The sequence below is a fragment of the Scylla paramamosain genome, chromosome 18, assembly GCF_035594125.1.
Source record: "Scylla paramamosain isolate STU-SP2022 chromosome 18, ASM3559412v1, whole genome shotgun sequence".
Lineage (NCBI taxonomy): Eukaryota > Metazoa > Arthropoda > Malacostraca > Decapoda > Portunidae > Scylla > Scylla paramamosain.
In genome coordinates, this window is record NC_087168.1 from 12,925,807 (window position 1) to 12,943,545 (window position 17,739).

General features: G+C 36.6%; 1 protein-coding gene across 1 annotated transcript in view; it reads left to right on the forward strand.

Annotated features, from left to right (window-relative positions):
- LOC135109126 (basement membrane-specific heparan sulfate proteoglycan core protein-like) overlaps nt 1–17,739 on the forward strand; it is a 359,280-nt gene that overhangs the window by 103,659 nt on the left and 237,882 nt on the right. The window contains 6 exon segments of the mRNA XM_064020215.1: nt 1,115–1,231; nt 2,660–2,773; nt 3,026–3,142; nt 8,980–9,090; nt 11,433–11,543; nt 13,245–13,373. Coding sequence (XP_063876285.1) covers nt 1,115–1,231; nt 2,660–2,773; nt 3,026–3,142; nt 8,980–9,090; nt 11,433–11,543; nt 13,245–13,373 — 699 coding nt within the window.

A 17,739-nucleotide genomic window follows, 5' to 3' on the forward strand; every position in this document is an offset into this window, starting at 1 on the left:
GATAAGGCCCTTGTACAGAGTTAGCTGCTGGGGGGTGAGAAAAACTGGTGGAGATGTCTCAGAACGCCTAACTTCATAGAAGCTGTTTTAGCTAGAGATGAGATGTGAAGCTTCCAGTTCAGATTATAACTAAAGGACAGACCGAGGATGTTCAGTGTAGAAGAGGGGGACAGTTGAGTGTCACTGAAGAAGAGGGGATAGTTGTCTGGAAGGTTATGTCGAGTTGATAGATGGAGAAATTGAGTTTTTGAGGCATTGAACAATACCAAGTTTGCTGTGCCCCAATCAGAAATTTTAGAAAGATCAGAAATCAAGCATTCTGTGGCTTCCCTGCGTGAAATGTTTACTTCCTGAAGGGTTGGACATCTATGAAAAGACATGGAAAAGTGCAGGGTGATATCATCAGCATAGGAGTGGTTTATTATATTGTGGTATGCTATGTAAGGGTATTTGTGAGCTACAGATTGTTTTTTATTATTTATTTATTTACTTATTTATATATTTATTTATTTATTATTTCTTTATCTTTTTATCTTGTGATGCTGGTCTGATGTCATTGTGGGCTAATGTTGTCGTTATTACAATGTATAATAGTCTTCTCAGGTGAGTGCATTTAAATAGGTTAAGTTTTTAAGAATTTCAAGTTCAGGTCATGTGTTTCATACATTTTATATAAATTGAGGATTTGCTCTCTCTCTCTCTCTCTCTCTCTCTCTCTCTCTCTCTCTCTCTCTCTCTCTCTCTCTCTCTCTCTCTCTCTCTCTCTCTCTCTCTCTCTCTCTCTCTCTCTCTCTAAACTTCTTTTTCTTCACTTGTCCTGAAACATTCCCATCCCAGCCTATTAGTGAATGCTTCTAGCCATGCATCATCATAGAGAAAAGAGGATTAACATTTTTGAGTGTCCTGCTTTGACAGAAATACAAGTTCAGATGTTGAAAGGTCCAGAACAGGTATATAATAGAGAGCCAATACACTTTCATGTCATAATAAAAAAGATTCAGTAGAATTAACAAAAAACCTGAAGTTGGAAAAGAAGTCCTGATGCACTAGTAATGGATTCCTTGTCAACTCAGTTGTTCTGGGCCTTTATGGCAACTATTTTGTGCTTATAAAGCTTGTAGTGATGAGGAGTGGACTTGCATTGAGGGCTCATGCATCCCACAAGAAGCTTGGTGTGATGGCCGCATTGACTGTCCTGATGGCTCTGATGAGGCAGACTGTACACCTCAAGGTGAGTCATAAGGATGTACAGCTTGCTGGGCTTGAAGTGATGTATAGTGAACCCCCAGTTTATTGCAGTTCACTTTTTCGTGTGTTTTCTTGGAACCTAACTAGGAAATCCCACTATTGCGGAAAAACCAGCTGTTATATTTGATAAAATACATGCTAAATTGTGGCGTTGGGTTGAGGAAATGCCCAGACTAGGGTTTAGGTGCACTTGTATATTTGTCAACACTGCCTGCTGATAAGATGGTGGCCAGGCAGAGGCAATGGCATGGTTCACACCTGCCTGTCACTGTCAACAATCAGCTGTTGGCAGGCAGAGTGGGCACCAGCTGGTGTTGGTTGGTCAGCTGTGCAAGCAGTAATTTTCATTGCCACTCTCACATTGTTTGTGGGTTGGTGTACTTGTGTCAGTGACAGTGTTGTGTTGTGTGAGTGCTGTTAATTGCTGTTACTGTTTGGTGGTGGTTGGATTGGTGATCATGCAGAAGAACATAAGAACATAAGAAATAAGGAAAGCTGCAAGAAGCCATCAGGCCTACACATGGCAGTCCCTGTATGAAATATACCAACCTATCCTTCCCATCCATAAATCTGTCTAATCTTCTCTTAAAGCTCCCTAATGACTCAGCACTAACAACTTGATTACCGAGTCCATTCCATTCATCTACCACTCTATTTGAGAACCAATTCCTTCCTATCTGTTTTTTAAACTAAATTTTTCAAGCTTGAACCTTTTATTTCTTGTTCTGTCCTGGTTACTGATCCAAAGAATTTTGCTTACATCTCCCTTGTTATAACCCTTATACCACTTAGCAGGTTTTTGTCACCAGTCAATGTTGAATGTAGTTGTTATCCTTGTGGTGGTGGTGGTGGTGGTGGTGGTTTGGTGTGTTATGTAAGTGTTGTACAAACATTCTGGTTATCAATGGGTTGGTGGTGGTGGTCGGTGTGTTGTGCACACGATGTGTGTTCTTAACTTGCTGGCATTGGCAGTTAATCACCATTACTGCCACGAGGTGAGTGGTTTAATTAGCAGCTTTTTTTTTCCTAAACCACAGTCAATATATTGCAGATTTTATTACTTTGTGAGTGCCTTTGGAATGTAACCCTGTAATGAGCTGGGAGTTCACTGTATATATATATATATATATATATATATATATATATATATATATATATATATATATATATATATATATATATATATATATATATATATATATATATATATATATATACGTACATGCATGCATACATACATGCATGTACATATTATGGAGAGTGTTGGCAATTGTTTTTCTGTAATAACATTGAATTCATGACAATGCTTAACCTTACTAACCTTACCAATATTTCATTGTACATGAGTAGAGAAGTGGTGCTACACAAGTTTAGCATGAGTATTGCCTGACTGAGGAACACTGTCATGCAGGGTGCAAAACTGATGAATGGACTTGTAGGGATGGCAGCTGCCTCCCCATAGAGGGCAGATGTGATGGCTATCATCAATGTTGGGACAGTTCTGATGAAGAGAACTGTCCTCCTAGTAAGTAATGAGTATTAGGCTCTGCTATGCGGTCTTGTTAGTATGTAACAAACACCAGAAGGAAAATACTGATGAATTGTAGTCATGAGTCCTTAAAAAGCATTTCTAAATAGTAATTCATAAATTGGATTTACGTCAGATTATGAATTCTCTAACTTGTTTTAGGTTTTCATTACTTTTTGTCTTTTTTTTAGATTTTCTTAATTTATGGAAATTCTTCAAATGTAATTATAATATAATTTTGCATTCTAGAATGTCGACCAGATGAGTTCACATGCTGGGATGGGTCATGTGTGCCTGACTACCTGAGATGTGATGGCAGCCCACACTGCCCTGACAGCTCAGATGAGGCTGAGTGCTACCCTTCAAGTGAGTTGTGGAAAATATGTTGCATTGAGCAGGGGTTTGGGGAAGTAGCCTTAACCTCTTCTATAGCTCTAATCTAGGTCAGTGCTCTGTTTGGTTCTGTAATGTTAATAAATTGCTTCATGTCACTATTAACTGTGTATGTGTGTGTGTGTGTGTGTGTGTGTGTGTGTGTGTGTGTAATGTGTTAACAGGATATCTGTAGTTATGACAAACTAGAACTGCAAACGTCCACTGCAGCTCTAGAATGTCTGATGTACTTCATGACAGATTACCTGTGTGTGTGTGTGTGTGTGTGTGTGTGTGTGTGCATTTACCTTGTTGTATTTACCTAGTTGTGCTTTTATGGGAAAAGAGGTATGCTCGTGCTGTCCAATCTCCATATCTTTTAATATCCAACTTAGCCTTGAATCCATGTATACCTTCTGCATTTACTATCTCCTCATCCAGACTGTTCCATACATCAATACTTCTATATGGGAAACTATACTTTTTGACATCTCTTCTACAAGCACTCCTCTTCAGCCTCTTTCCATGTCCTCTAGTGACCCATGTATCCCAGACCATTAAGTCGCTCCGGTCCACCTCCTCTACTCCCTCATATGCTTTATATATCGCAATCAAGTCTCCCCTTTCTCTCCTCTTTTCCAACGTTGGTAGATGTATCCTTGCCAGTCTCTCTTCATATGACAAGTCCCTGATACTTGGTACCATCTTCATAGCTGCTCTCTAAACTCTCTCCAACTTCCTTATATCCTTTTTCTTGTATGGCAACCACACTATTGTTGCATATTCTAGTCTAGGTCTTATCAGCGACACAATCATCTTCCTGACCATCTCTTCATCCATATATGCAAAGACCTGCCTTATTCTTCTCAACAAGTTATAGGTTTCTCCTGTAATTTTGCTAATGTGTCTCTCCGGGGTCAGGTTCACAGTCATTGTAACACTGAGATCAACTGCTCCACTCAACCGTACACCATTCAACACACAATTTCCTTTTACTCTTCTTGTACTTTTTCCATTCTATTACTTTACACTTCTTTAAATTAAATTCCATTTCCCATCTATAACTCCACTCTGATATTTTGTTCAGATCTTGTAACGTTCCACATTCCTGTGCACTCTCAACTTTCTTCAGCAACTTTGCATCATCCACAAAAAGAGAGTTCACACTCTCTGTCATATCATTTATATAAACTGCAAACATGATTGGTACAAGTACTGAGCCTTGGGGTACTCCACTTATGACTTCCCTCCATGATGATATTTGATCTTTCACCACTGTTCTCATTTCTCTATTTGTCAAGAAATTTTCCATCCATCTCAGCAGGGGCCCCCTTAGCCCACCATTATGCTCCAACTTCCACAACAATTTCCTGTGTGGCACTTTATCAAAGGCCTTCTTCAGGTCTAAATAAACACAATCTGCCCATCCATCTTTTTCTTGCATTATATCCACCACTCTAGAATAAAAACTCAGTAAGTTTGTAACACACGAACCCCCTTTCCTAAATCCAAATTGTTGCTTTATTATCACTTCATTTCCTTCTAGGTACTGCATCCATTTATCCTTCACCAATCTTTCACACATTTTGCACACCACACTTGTTAGAGACACTTGTCTATAGTTTAAGGGCTCCTCTTTATTAACACCTTTGTAGATTGACACTATGTTGGCTCTTGCATTCAATTGGGACTCTACTTTCAGTTAGGGAGCTCTCAATGATATTATGTATTACCCACGTCAACTGCTGATTGCACTCTTTTAGTATCCATCCTGACACTCCATCAGGTCCAGGGGCCTTCCTAATGTCTAGTCCCTCCATCTGTTTCTGGACATCCTCTTCAGTCATTTGGATTTCCCCCAGACCCATTTCCTCACTCATCTCACTCTGCCACACAAATGTTCTCTCTTTTGTGAATACTGATTGAAAACTCCTGTTCATTATCTCTGCCAATTCAGCTGGATCCTCACACATTTGACCATTCACCTTCAATCTGCTTATTCCTTCTCTATTTTTCATTTTGCTGTTCACATATCTGAAGAATAGTTTTGGTTCCTCTTTGCATTTGTCCATAACATCTTTCTCATAATTTTTCCTTTCTTCTCTAATAACCCTTACATATTCATTTCTTGTTGTGTAGTTTTGCCATAGCTCCTGTGCATTTTTCCTCCGCCATCTATTCCATGCCATTTCCCTCTCCTCCCTAGCTATTTCACATCTTCTGTTATACCAGTCATTGTTATATCTTCTCTTTGTCTCTACTTTCAGTACATATCTTTTCACTCCCTCTTCATAAATATTGATGAAAGCTTCCCACTTCTTTTGCACATTACTTGCTGTGATAAGTGTACTCCAGTCCGCTTCACCAAAGTATCTCCTCTTTTGTTCAAAATTTGATTTACCATAATTATATCTTTTACTTTTATAATCTTTACATTTACTTTCCTCTCTTTTTTCTTTAATACAAAACCTTATCATGACATGGTCACTTTTCCCTAGTGGACAATTATAATTCATGTCTTGTATAATATCTGCTTCTTTTGATAATACCAAATCAAGTCTTGATGGCTACTCTCCTCTGTATCTAGTGTTTTCCTCAACCCACTGTGTCATAATATTGTTCATTGCCAGTTTCAGAACCTTATCTTCCCATGAGTCTTCTCCTCCTCTTGTGTTCCACTCCTCACAATTTATCTCTTTACAGTTAAAATCTCCCATTATAACAATTTTGTTGTTTTCTTTAATTTTCTTTACTAGCCATTCTTTTGTCTCACTCAGCAACTGTTCATGGTCTTGTCTATTCCAGGCCTTTGTTTTTGGTGTGACATACACCACTGTGACATATCATCTTCCTCTTCTTCCATTTATTAGTTGTAAGTTTAGGCCTTCCACCAAGCCTTCTGCCTTTTCCACACTCTCCACCCTGATACCCTTTTTAACAAGCATCATCACTCCACCTCCTCCTTTTCCACATCTGTTTCTTATCCACATATTGTACTTTCCCCCTCCTAAGTTTGGTGTCTCTGAATCTCTTAGTTTAGTTTTCTACCATTGCCATGATGTCTGGTTCATTTGCTTTTATAAATTCATTTACTTCATCCATCACTGAAACTAAACCATCCATATTAGTGTATGCCACTGTCCATGTCCCTCCCTCTCTTACAGCCGTGCCCTGCACCCCTCACTCTTCGCATGTACCACTTCCTCAACTTTAGATCCATTACCCTCCAGAAAAAAAGTTCCCTTTCCTCTTGTGTTCTCTGTTCGTTCCTTTCTGTGTGTGTGTGTGTGTGTGCACACATGTAGAATGTCCAACCATATGACAAACCATGATGACAAACCAAAGTTACTAACATCCAGTCTGAGACACTGTAATATTTGACATGCTCCTTGATATTATTAACTGTATGTATTTACCTAGTTGTGTTTTACAGCAAAAGAGCTATGCTCGTGCTGTCCTGTCTCCATGTCTATAAGCATCCAGCTTAACTTTAAATTCATGAATATTTGTTGCTTGTACCACTGTTTCATCTAAGTTGTTCCATATTTCTATGCTTCTGTTTGGGAAACCATATTTCTTGATATCTCTTCTACTTGCTGTTTTCTCCATTTTCACTCCATGTCCTCTTATATCTCTTGAGTCCCACACAAATAAGTCTTCTTTGTCAGCTTGATCCTTACCCTTTAAAGCTCTGTATATAGCAATCAGGTCCCCTCTTTCTCTTTTGTAATGATGTGTGTGTGTGTGTGTGTGTGTGTGTGTGTGTGTGTGTGTGTGTGTTTGTGTGTGTGTGTAAAATGAATGTGCTGGTTTCATGATAGTCAGCTGTAGGTTAAAATTCACATAGGGTAATCAATAGGTGAAAGGTGAGGCCTTCCACACACCACACACAGCATCCTCTTGCTCAGGAAGGACAGCAGTAACTGCTTGCTTGTCATTGAAAAAAAAGCTTAATGACATGAGTGAGCCAGAAACCTTGGTGTGTGTGTGTGTGTGTGTATCATTCACTTATGGTCATCTGGTGGTCACCCAGCCAGCCTTTCCCCCTATGGAAAGAGTTCATAATGACTGATCTTTGGGTAGGACTGAGATTACTCATGCACCACACACTGGGAATGTGAGGCTACAACCCCTTGGGTTACATCCCATACCTACTTACTGCCAGGTGAACAGGTGCTATATATTGAAAGGCTCACCCATTTGCCTTGTTGTGCCTGGGACTCAAACTTGGGCATTTTTGGTTGTGAGTTGAGCATACTGACCGTTACACTATGCGGTGTGCGCGCGTGTGTGTGTGTGTATGTGTGTGTGTGTGTGTGTGTGTGTGTGTGTGTGTGTGTTTGTGTGTGTGTGTTTGTAGTGTCCTTAGCATTATTGTGGCATGGATAGTGAAATGGATTGATTGACTGCCAGAGGTGCAGACGTGCTTAACTGGAGCATGTGTTAAAGGAGTGTTTAGAGGGAGTAAACATAGCTTATTTTTAATTTTTTAGTCTTGATTTTTTTTTTTATTTAAACTTTACTTATCTCTATAGTCTTAGCCCATAGAATTTAAAACAGCATGTAATAGAATTAGAGTGGTTAACCTTTGATTTAGCAGTGAAATATACATTGAACTGTTAGTTTTAAAAGATACTAAGCATCTGTATGCCCTCTTCATGAACTGATATTAAAAGCAGAGAATGTATAATCTCTATAAATAACTTAAGTTCATGTTAATATTTTAGATTGTCATGATTATAAACAATGCGACTTAAGAAGTTAATCTTCTTTCATGTTTCCATAAGTCCTAATGTAATGCTTATGAAATTTAAACATTCTATTATTAGTTTTTCCCCTTCATTTTCCCCACCTTTCTCATAATTCACTGTCCTTAATAAAGAAACTATAATATTGAAGAGGTAGGAGAGTAATTATTCCCATGTGTATTCAGAATTTCATTTTTCATAATTGGTATTGTACTCCACTTTATTGTTAAACAAAATAGTGGATATCTTGTGAATGTAACTTTAATACATTGATTTGAGACCAACCCTAGTTATTTGGCCATCTTCACTTGTACTTTGTCAGTAAGGTGCCAGAGAAGTCTTTGGAGGAGGGACTTAGGGCAGATGTCTTCTCCACCACAGTGATGTTTTTCTGTGATGTTATACAAGGCTGGAAATACTGGTGGCTTTTCCAAGTTTTTAATAAAATCTTTTGACATCACTTCAGATTTGTTAAATCAAAGGTTTTCTGCATTAATTTTAGAACAATAGAATTTAAGCTTGTATTGATATTTGGTAACCATAGCACTTACGGATTTTTGCACATGCTGATGGTAGTATAATGCATTAATACTCCTTGAGGTTGCTACAGTCTGTTTATCTCAGCTGCCAAGAGTCTCTAATACCAGTAGCCTTTTTGTTGCTCAGTGGCTGAATGAAAACAGTACACTTGACATCTTTTATCAGCTAAGGACTGATAATGAGATTATAATCACTAGTGAGGAAAGTGAATCATTAGATGTTATTTTTAATGGAAATCTAAATATATGTGAACTTTTATGATTTTGATTTAAACTATAAGAACTAATGGCACTGGAAAAAGAAAAAAAAAACGGACTATAGTCGCAGCCAGGAACTGACCCACCATTACTATGACTGGAATGAGAGTAACAACCAGTCAGGAGTACATTGCACAAAGTGTATTAACAAAATGACTGCAAGTGTCCTGCATGCATCCCAGGCCTGGGCAACACATGGCATTTACAACGTACGTACTGTAAATTAGTGATGCTGTGACCCTAGTAGTATGGTCTTCATGCATGAATCTGTCATGTCTCTACCTAGCCTGCACCAGTAACCAGTGGACTTGTTCTGATGGCTCGTGTATTCCACAAGAGAAGCGATGTGATCAACGCTATGACTGTCCTGACTACACTGATGAGTATAACTGTACAGGTAATGTTGCATATTGTATCATTGTGTTTATGTGGGAGGATGTCTTGCTGCAACAGTGTTCTCTCTTCCTCCAGAGACAACACAAGCATGAGGACAGAATATTAATGAATACATTCATTCCCTTTTTAGCTCTATTGCCTTGTCTTTTATAACAGTAAATCTATTTTTTCTCACAGTTGTTTTGATATATATATATATATATATATATATATATATATATATATATATATATATATATATATATATATATATATATATATATATATATATATATATATATATATTAAGTTGAGAAAGATCATCAGTTTCCTTTAGTCTTGTTCCTCCCATTATTATATTTTTTGTTCATTTCTAGAAAATTTCCCTATAGGTTAGCATAAATTTAAAAGTATGGTGGCAGATATAAAGATTCAGTTTTTAAAGTTTTAATTTTTATTTTTTTCTAGTATCAAAAAATGATCTTTTAAGGGATTGCTTTATATCTCATATTTGTAGAGGGAGATGAGTAAGAAGTGTGTTTAGGCTTTAAAGGATTTAGATATATACTTTTAATTTGCTGATCTGAATGATTTATTTATTTATTTATTAATATTTGTTATTCAGTGAGTTTTGCTTTTCATAGGGTTGGATTTAATAATAATATATATATTTGACAACTAGAGAGTTAAAGTGTATAGGTTTAGATAAGATTTTTCCACATAAGACACTGGCATATACATGCAGGCTCAGGAATTAATTGTAAATATCACTGTTTTTAATGATGGTGAAACTCAACTTTGACTAATTAGAGCACATTTACTTAAGGCATGAAATTGTAGCCTCAAACTTTGCTGTACTTTAGAAACTGATTGCCTTATGGTACATAATTATTTTTCCTTTTTTCTTTCCACTAGCCTGTATGATATTGCAATTGTATGATGATGATAGTAATAATAATAATAATGATAATAATAGTAATAATAATTATACTAGTGATAAAATGATAACAGCAATTGTAATAGTTTATCTTTTGAAAGCTAGTACATATATAAAAAAAAAGCTGTATATATATGTATTGAAGAAATATATGAGTACACTGCAGGATGAAGGCCACTCTGAATAGTAATGGGGCAATTAAGCCTTACCTCTTACCACACTGGCTTAGGACATCTTGGTGTGGCGGCCAACCAGCTGCAGCTCATTGCCGTGCAAGGTCACAATTTCTTGACATGAGTCTTGTACTTGTTCTGTGGCAGGTGTATGGGAGCTACAACATGAAAGGAGACAGGCTCAAATTGTTTCCACTTGTCAAGTTCACTAACCACTTCACCAGCAATATAAAGAATACATTGTTTATGTATGTGAACTTTATATATGCTGAAAGTTGTGACCAGTGGGTTGCTTAGCCCTTTCACTGTGATGAAAAACAACACCACCAGGGGCAATGCATGAAATCTTTTTAAGCATCTACAAGGAAGAAGATGATTAAAGGGGATAGACTTTGCAATTTGTACCCAGTTTAAAGATTGGAGGTGGCTGTAGAACAAGTAAAGATTGGAGGTGGCTGTAGAACAAGTAAAGATTTATGTGAATGGTTAGTAATTAAGAAAAGGTGTACTAAATAGCAGTCAGAGGATTAACTACCTATCATTTATTTACTTATTATTTTATATCAGTCTATATATGTGAGTCCAGTGCAGAGCAAGGCTTCTCCCTATTGAGAGAGAAAGCTTGTAAAGGCTTTGGGTGCCTTCACAGGGTCTCTGGCAGGGTGGCAGAGTTAAACCATATACCTCAACAGGCCAGTTTAGGGTGCCTTCATAGTGGCTCTGGCAGGGCAGTAGAGTTGAACCATATACCTCAACAGGTTGGCTTAGGATGCCTTCACAGCACTTCTGGCAGGGTGGCAGAGTTAAACCATATACCTCACCAGGCTGTCTTAGGATGCCTTCACAGTGCCTCTGGCAGGGTGACAGAGTTGAACCATATACCTTACCAGGCCAGCTTAGGATGCCTTCACAGCACCTCTGGCAGGGTGGCAGAGTTACATGGCTACAACTCCTTGTCTTACTTACTGCATCTACAGCCAAAAAGTCTTTGTTTTTAACAAATGAAAAAAATAAACATGGTTCATGTGAATAAAGATGTTCAAGATAATTTAGAAGAATATTCAAATATTTGCTAGACAAGAAAAATATAATTAAAATTTGTGGAAGAAACTGAAAAGAAAGTAAAGAAAAGAAATTGAGGAGGAACAGGAAAGAGAGGAGTAGGAGTGGGAGCAAAATATGTCTCACCTTTATTCACTCACTCACAACTCATGTAAATCTCATGGTCTTATACACCACTTTGGCTTTACTCAGGTTGCAGTAGCCAGGAGTGGACATGTTTGGATAGGTCTTGCATACCCTTGGAGAATCATTGTAATGGCAGATATGACTGTCTGGACCGCTCAGATGAGGAGAACTGTATAGGTATGTGTATATGTTTTTAGTTTTCTCATTCTTTTTGTATTATAAAACTCAAGATATGTGGTCAGCAGCTGATTAATAGTTAAACATATACTTCATATAATCAAGAAGGAAGAAACAATAATGACTGTTTTGTTCTTGTACTTTTCTTCCTTTCACAGATGTCTTTTATGTGGAGAAAAAACATGCTGTTCCCATTAAGAATATTATATTATTCGTTTTGTTGGTTACATGCTTGTGTTGATACCAATATTCATACTTTGACAGCAATATTTTATTAATGCATTGATATTTTGCTAATGGAGATGTAAACATTTGATAATTACAAGATTTATTGGGTGAGGAGTTACTGTATTTGACGGTTCATAAGACATGGCTTTTTTCCCCCAAAAAAAATCTCAGAAAATGAGCCTGTGTTTTATAAGGTCAAGATTCAGCTTTGGGGCAGTTGCTAGTGGTAAGACTATGATAACATTCCATCCTGGAGTGCCTGTCAAGTGACACTGGAGACCATGGAGCGCCATCAGTGGCCCTTAAATCAAACCCCAAATATCTTTGCACATGTAAACAAAGTGATGATCACTTCTACACCACAAAAACAACTCTTTTTTTGCAAGGTAACAATGTATAACATGTCGTACTTACTGATAATTCACATAAAATAACACCAGTCAGGAAGAAATTAAGTAATGACACTTACATTGCATGTACCAAAACAAACTCGTGGTTGGTTACACACCAAACCTGGTGACATGCGTAAGATTCACTGCATTCCTAAGTATGATGTCATTATTCCATGAGGTATGACATGAATAGAACAAATTTATTTTCACAGATTTGAATTTGAATTAAAAAATATAATCATACTAAATTTCATGATGAATAGAATAAATTTATTTTCACTCTTTTGTTTTAGAATCTGTACTGAATATTTCAAATAAGAATATGTTGTAGAGAATGAGGTAATCTATTTTCACACATCCTTATCCTTTGAAAATGTACTAAAATATTACAACTATAATTATGTGTAGAATGATGATAAAACAATGTGATGCACAAGTTTTATTACCTCTCTGGACTCTGACAATATTATTACCTCTCTGGGCTCTGACACCATATTTGTTTACATCTCACAGCAGGATTGGTGTAAGGACCAGTGTTGGTAGGTCCTAGCAGTTATTAAAGTTTTTAAAATGTAAAATACTGTCATCTAATAAGGATCTAAATACATATGAGAGGGCTTCAAATGTCCAGTGAAAACCCTTCACTTCATATTCAGAGCTTAAACTCCCTTATTTATTTATTTTTTTTCAATGCTTGCTCAGACTGAGGTGTGTCTTATAAACCCATACATTTTATAAGCTGTCAAATATGGTACTTTTCTCTCACTAACCTTATTATTTTTTTTCTTAATCTTTCTGAAGTTTTATTAAAAGGAAACAATGATATATGTTTCTTTTATCTTGGACATTCTTCTCCTTTATCCAGAACAAACACTTAATAAAAAATTAATAATATCATGATGATAATTTTTGTTGACATTAACACAATTTATTTTTGAAAAGCACACTTTTTGTTTACATTTGAATTTGAGTTAATGAAAAATCACAATTTCACACTTCCACTGCGTGTGTGAAGAATCACAGAATTATCAAAGATATATTGATCGCATTTCTAATTCCCACTATCTCACTTCCTCTGTAGCTTCAGAGTGCAGGCCCGATGAGTTTCGTTGCGTATCTGATTACTCCTGCATTCCAAAGAGTTCTCAATGCAATGGTCTTCAAGAGTGTCGTGATGGGTCTGATGAAGAGCAGTGTGCACCAAGACCAAGTAAGGCACTGTGTTGTTTTTGTTGCTCAAAGGCATCTTTCTTACATTGTTTACATGTATACCAGTATCTCTTTAACTGTCTTCGCAAGACAAAAGCAACTTTAGAATTCTTTCTGCTTGTTGATAGATTCAAAGTCATGTTGATTTCTCCTCAGTGACATTCTGATAAAAGAAAATTGACAGCCTTGTTTTGCTGTTTTGTTTAATTTATCTTCTTATGTATTATGTATTTCATACTATGCTTATTCTCTCTGGCACATCCATGATACAAAGTTTCCATTTTGATCTGATGGCTAGAAATTTAATGGGTTTGTCATTGAAGTATACTTATATTTTTTTCCTGTGTGTGAAGCATTTCCTTGATGAGAAGAATTTTTCATTTTTTTTCTCCTGGCTGAGTTTTGTTCAGCAATTTATTCTACGTCTTCCATCTATTCTTTTGTTCACATTGCTATGTATGCATAAAGTGTGCATGGTTTAAGTGAAACGGCTTACAAAAGATTAGGAAGCTAGTATCATAATTATTCTGCTTTCTTGTTTTCCTTTAGAGATTGTAGCATGATGAAGATACAGTTTCAGAGTGTATGTAGGAAGCAGCAGAGTAACAGTGTTATTCTTCTTTTACTTCATTATATGGTCTTATTTAAGTGTGTAATTTCCATGCTGTAAACAGTTTTGAGTTTCATGTACCATTTTCTGATTCCTTTTTTTTCCTTGTGAATGCTCAGACTTTCCAAAGTATCCTTGGGTCATCTCAAGAATCTTATGGTAATAGCAATGTGTCATAAAACTACATAGTTGAAATCTGAAATTCATATATGTACATATTTATTAGCATGTTTGAGGCAGTTTTATATATATGTATATATATATATATATATATATATATATATATATATATATATATATATATATATATATATATATATATATATATATATATATATATTTATTTTTTATTTTTTTATTTTATTTTTTTTTTCATGCTACCACAGGAGAATGAAAATTAGGTACCAAGTGAAATGGAAGCTTTCATTACAATTGCAAACAGGTAATGACACCAGGTGTAAGGAACAGAGAAGAAAATTGATGCCATTTACCTGATTAATTCTTTACTGCTGATCAGTGACTGAGTGGAATCTTTCTCTCAAGAACCTTGAAGTGTTGACTCTAGTATTAGATGATTAAATTTTATGACTTTAGTATTAAATGATTAAATTTTATCTTATACTCTTTGCATCTCACAGAGCTTGACAGAGAAATTAATTTATAAATATCAACACTGATTAACCCAAATACTGCAAGACAAGAACTTTTTTACAAAATATGACTTTCATAATTGCAGTTCTTCATGTCAGTTAGAAAAAGGTTTCACTCTCATGCATGTAATGACAAATTAATCTGTGTGTTTCTAAAGAATAGGTCTGCCTCCACTGTGGTGCATTCTGATGACAAACCTCAAGTGCAGCAGCTTCACACCATACCATAATTTCTGCCATATAATTTGTACACTCTACTTCAGATTTCTTCTCTCAGCACTTTTTTTCTCACTTGATTTATACTCTGTTTAAAGTCACAAAACAGAAACACACACACACACACACACACACACACACACACACACACACACACACACACACACACACACAAGCAGATCATCATCATATTTGCTTCACTAGAGTGTCGGCCTGGGGAATGGCAGTGTGCAGACTTGTATTGTATCCCTGAATATCAGCGTTGTGACAGGGTTTGGCAGTGCCCTGACTTCTCAGATGAACTAAACTGCCCAGGTGTGTTGATTGTAATGCCACAGACTTATCACAGCTTCACTCTTCCCACTTAGGAAATGTGCCTGTGTCTCATATGGTTTTCTCCCACTTTTTGTTTTATGTGTGTGTGTGTGTATGTGTGTGTGTGTGTGTGTGTTTACCTAGTTGTATTTATCTTTTGCTTTATGGGAAAAGAGCTGTGCTTGTGCTGTCCCGTCTCCATATCTTTTAATATTGAACTTAGCCTTGAATCCATGTATACTTCTTGCATTTATTATCTCCTAATCCAGACTGTTCCATATATCAATACTTCTATATGGGAAACTATACTATTTTATGTCTCTTCTACAAGCACTCTTCTTCAGTCTCTTTCTGTGTCCTCTAGTTTCTTGCATATTCCAAACCATCAAGCCACTCTGGTCCACCTCTACTTTCTCATACACTATATATTGCAGTCAAGTCTTCCCTTTCTCCTTTTTTCCAACATTGGTAGTGTAACCTTGCCGATCTTGCTTTGTATGACTTTCCTAATATTTTTTTTTTTTTTTATGTAGGAAGGACACTGGCCAAGGGCAACAAAAATCCAATAAAAAAATATGCCCACTGAAATGCCAGTCCCATAAAAGGGTCAAAGCAGTGGTCAAAAATTGGTGGATAAGTGTCTTGAAACCTCCCTCTTGAAGGAATTCAAGTCATAGGAAGGTGGAAATACAGAAGCAGGCAGGAAGTTCCAGAGTTTACCAGAGAAAGGGATGAATTATTGAGAATACTGGTTAACTCTTGCGCTAGAGAGGTGGACAGAATAGGGGTGAGAGAAAGAAGAAAGTCTTGTGCAGTGAGGCCGCAGAAGGAGGGGAGGCATGCAGTTAGCAAGATCAGAAGAGCAGTTAGCATGAAAATAGCAGTAGAAGACAGCTAGATATGCAACATTGTGGCGGTGAGAGAGGGGCTGAAGACAGTCAGTTAGAGGAGAGGAGTTGATGAGACAAAAAGCTTTTGATTCCACCCTGTCTAGAAGAGCAGTATGTCTATGAGCAGTATGCTCTCTGAACTCTCTCCAACTTCTTTAAATATATATATATATATATATATATATATATATATATATATATATATATATATATATATATATATATATATATATATATATATATATATATATATATTTTTTTTTTTTTTTTAGGGTGGCCACTCTACAGCTGCATACTCCAGTCTAGGTCTAATCAGTGATATAATCATCTTACTGATCATCCCTTTATCCATATATGCAAAGACCAGCCTTATTCTTCTCAACAAGGTATAAGTTTCTTCTGTAATTTTGCTAATGTTTTTCTCTGGGGTCAAATTTCTGTTCACCATAACACCTAGATCCTTTTCCTCTTCTGCTCTAAATAACCTTTCACCATTCAATACATAATTTCCTTTTTCTATCCTCACACTCTTTCCAAACTCCATTACTTTACATTTCTTTAGATTAAACTTCATTTCCCATCTATGACTCCACTACTATATCTTGTTCAGATTCTCTTGCAAAACTCCACAATCTCCCTCACTCTCAACTTTTTACAGCAACCTGATATCATCCGCAAAAAGGCTCATGTAGCTATTGTCAGTCATATAATTTATATAGACTGCAAACATGATTGGTGCCAGTACTTTGAACTTTCCTCCATGATGACTCATGTCTATCAGTCAAGAAAATCTCCATCCAGCTCAACAGGCCATCCCTCAGACCACCATCATATATGCTCCAACTTCCACAGCAATTTCCTCTGCAGCACTTTATCAAAGGCTTTCTTCAGGTCTAAATATACACAATCTGCCCATCCATCTCTCTCTTGTATTATATCCACCACTCTTGAATAAAAATTCTTCAAGTTTGTAACACACACCCTCTCTCTTCTAAATCTAAATTGCTGTTTTGTCATCACTTCATTCTCTTGGTACCCGTGACTAATTTTTCATACATCTTACATACCATACTTGTAAGAGATACTTGTCTGTAGTTTAGTGGCTCTTCTCTGTTACCACCTTTATAGATTGGAATTATGTTTGCAATCTTCCATTCAAGTGGGACTCTAGCATTATTTAAAGAGCTCTCACTAATACTGTGAACCATCCACATCAATTGGTGATTGCATTCTTTCAGTATCCATCCATATACTCCATCAGGTCCAGGGGCCTTTCTAACATCTAGTCCCTCCAACTGTTTCCTCACATCTTACTCAGTCACTTGGATTACCCCTAGACCTGTTTCTTCACTCATCTCACTCTGCCCCACAAATTTCCTTTCTTTTGTGAACACTGAAAACTCTTATTCATTATCTCCATCATTTCAGCCAGATCCTCACACATTTGACTGTTCACTTTCAATCTCTTTATTCCTTCTCTTTCTCATTTTGTTATTCACATATATGATGAATAGTTTTGGTTCTTCCTTCCATTTGTTCATAACGTCCTTCTCATAACTTTTCCTTTCTTCTCTCATAAACCTTACATACTAATTTCTTGCAGTTGTATAATTTTTCTGCGGCTCCTATGTACTATTTCTCCTCCATCGATTGCTCCCTTGCTACTTATATCTTCTATTACACCAG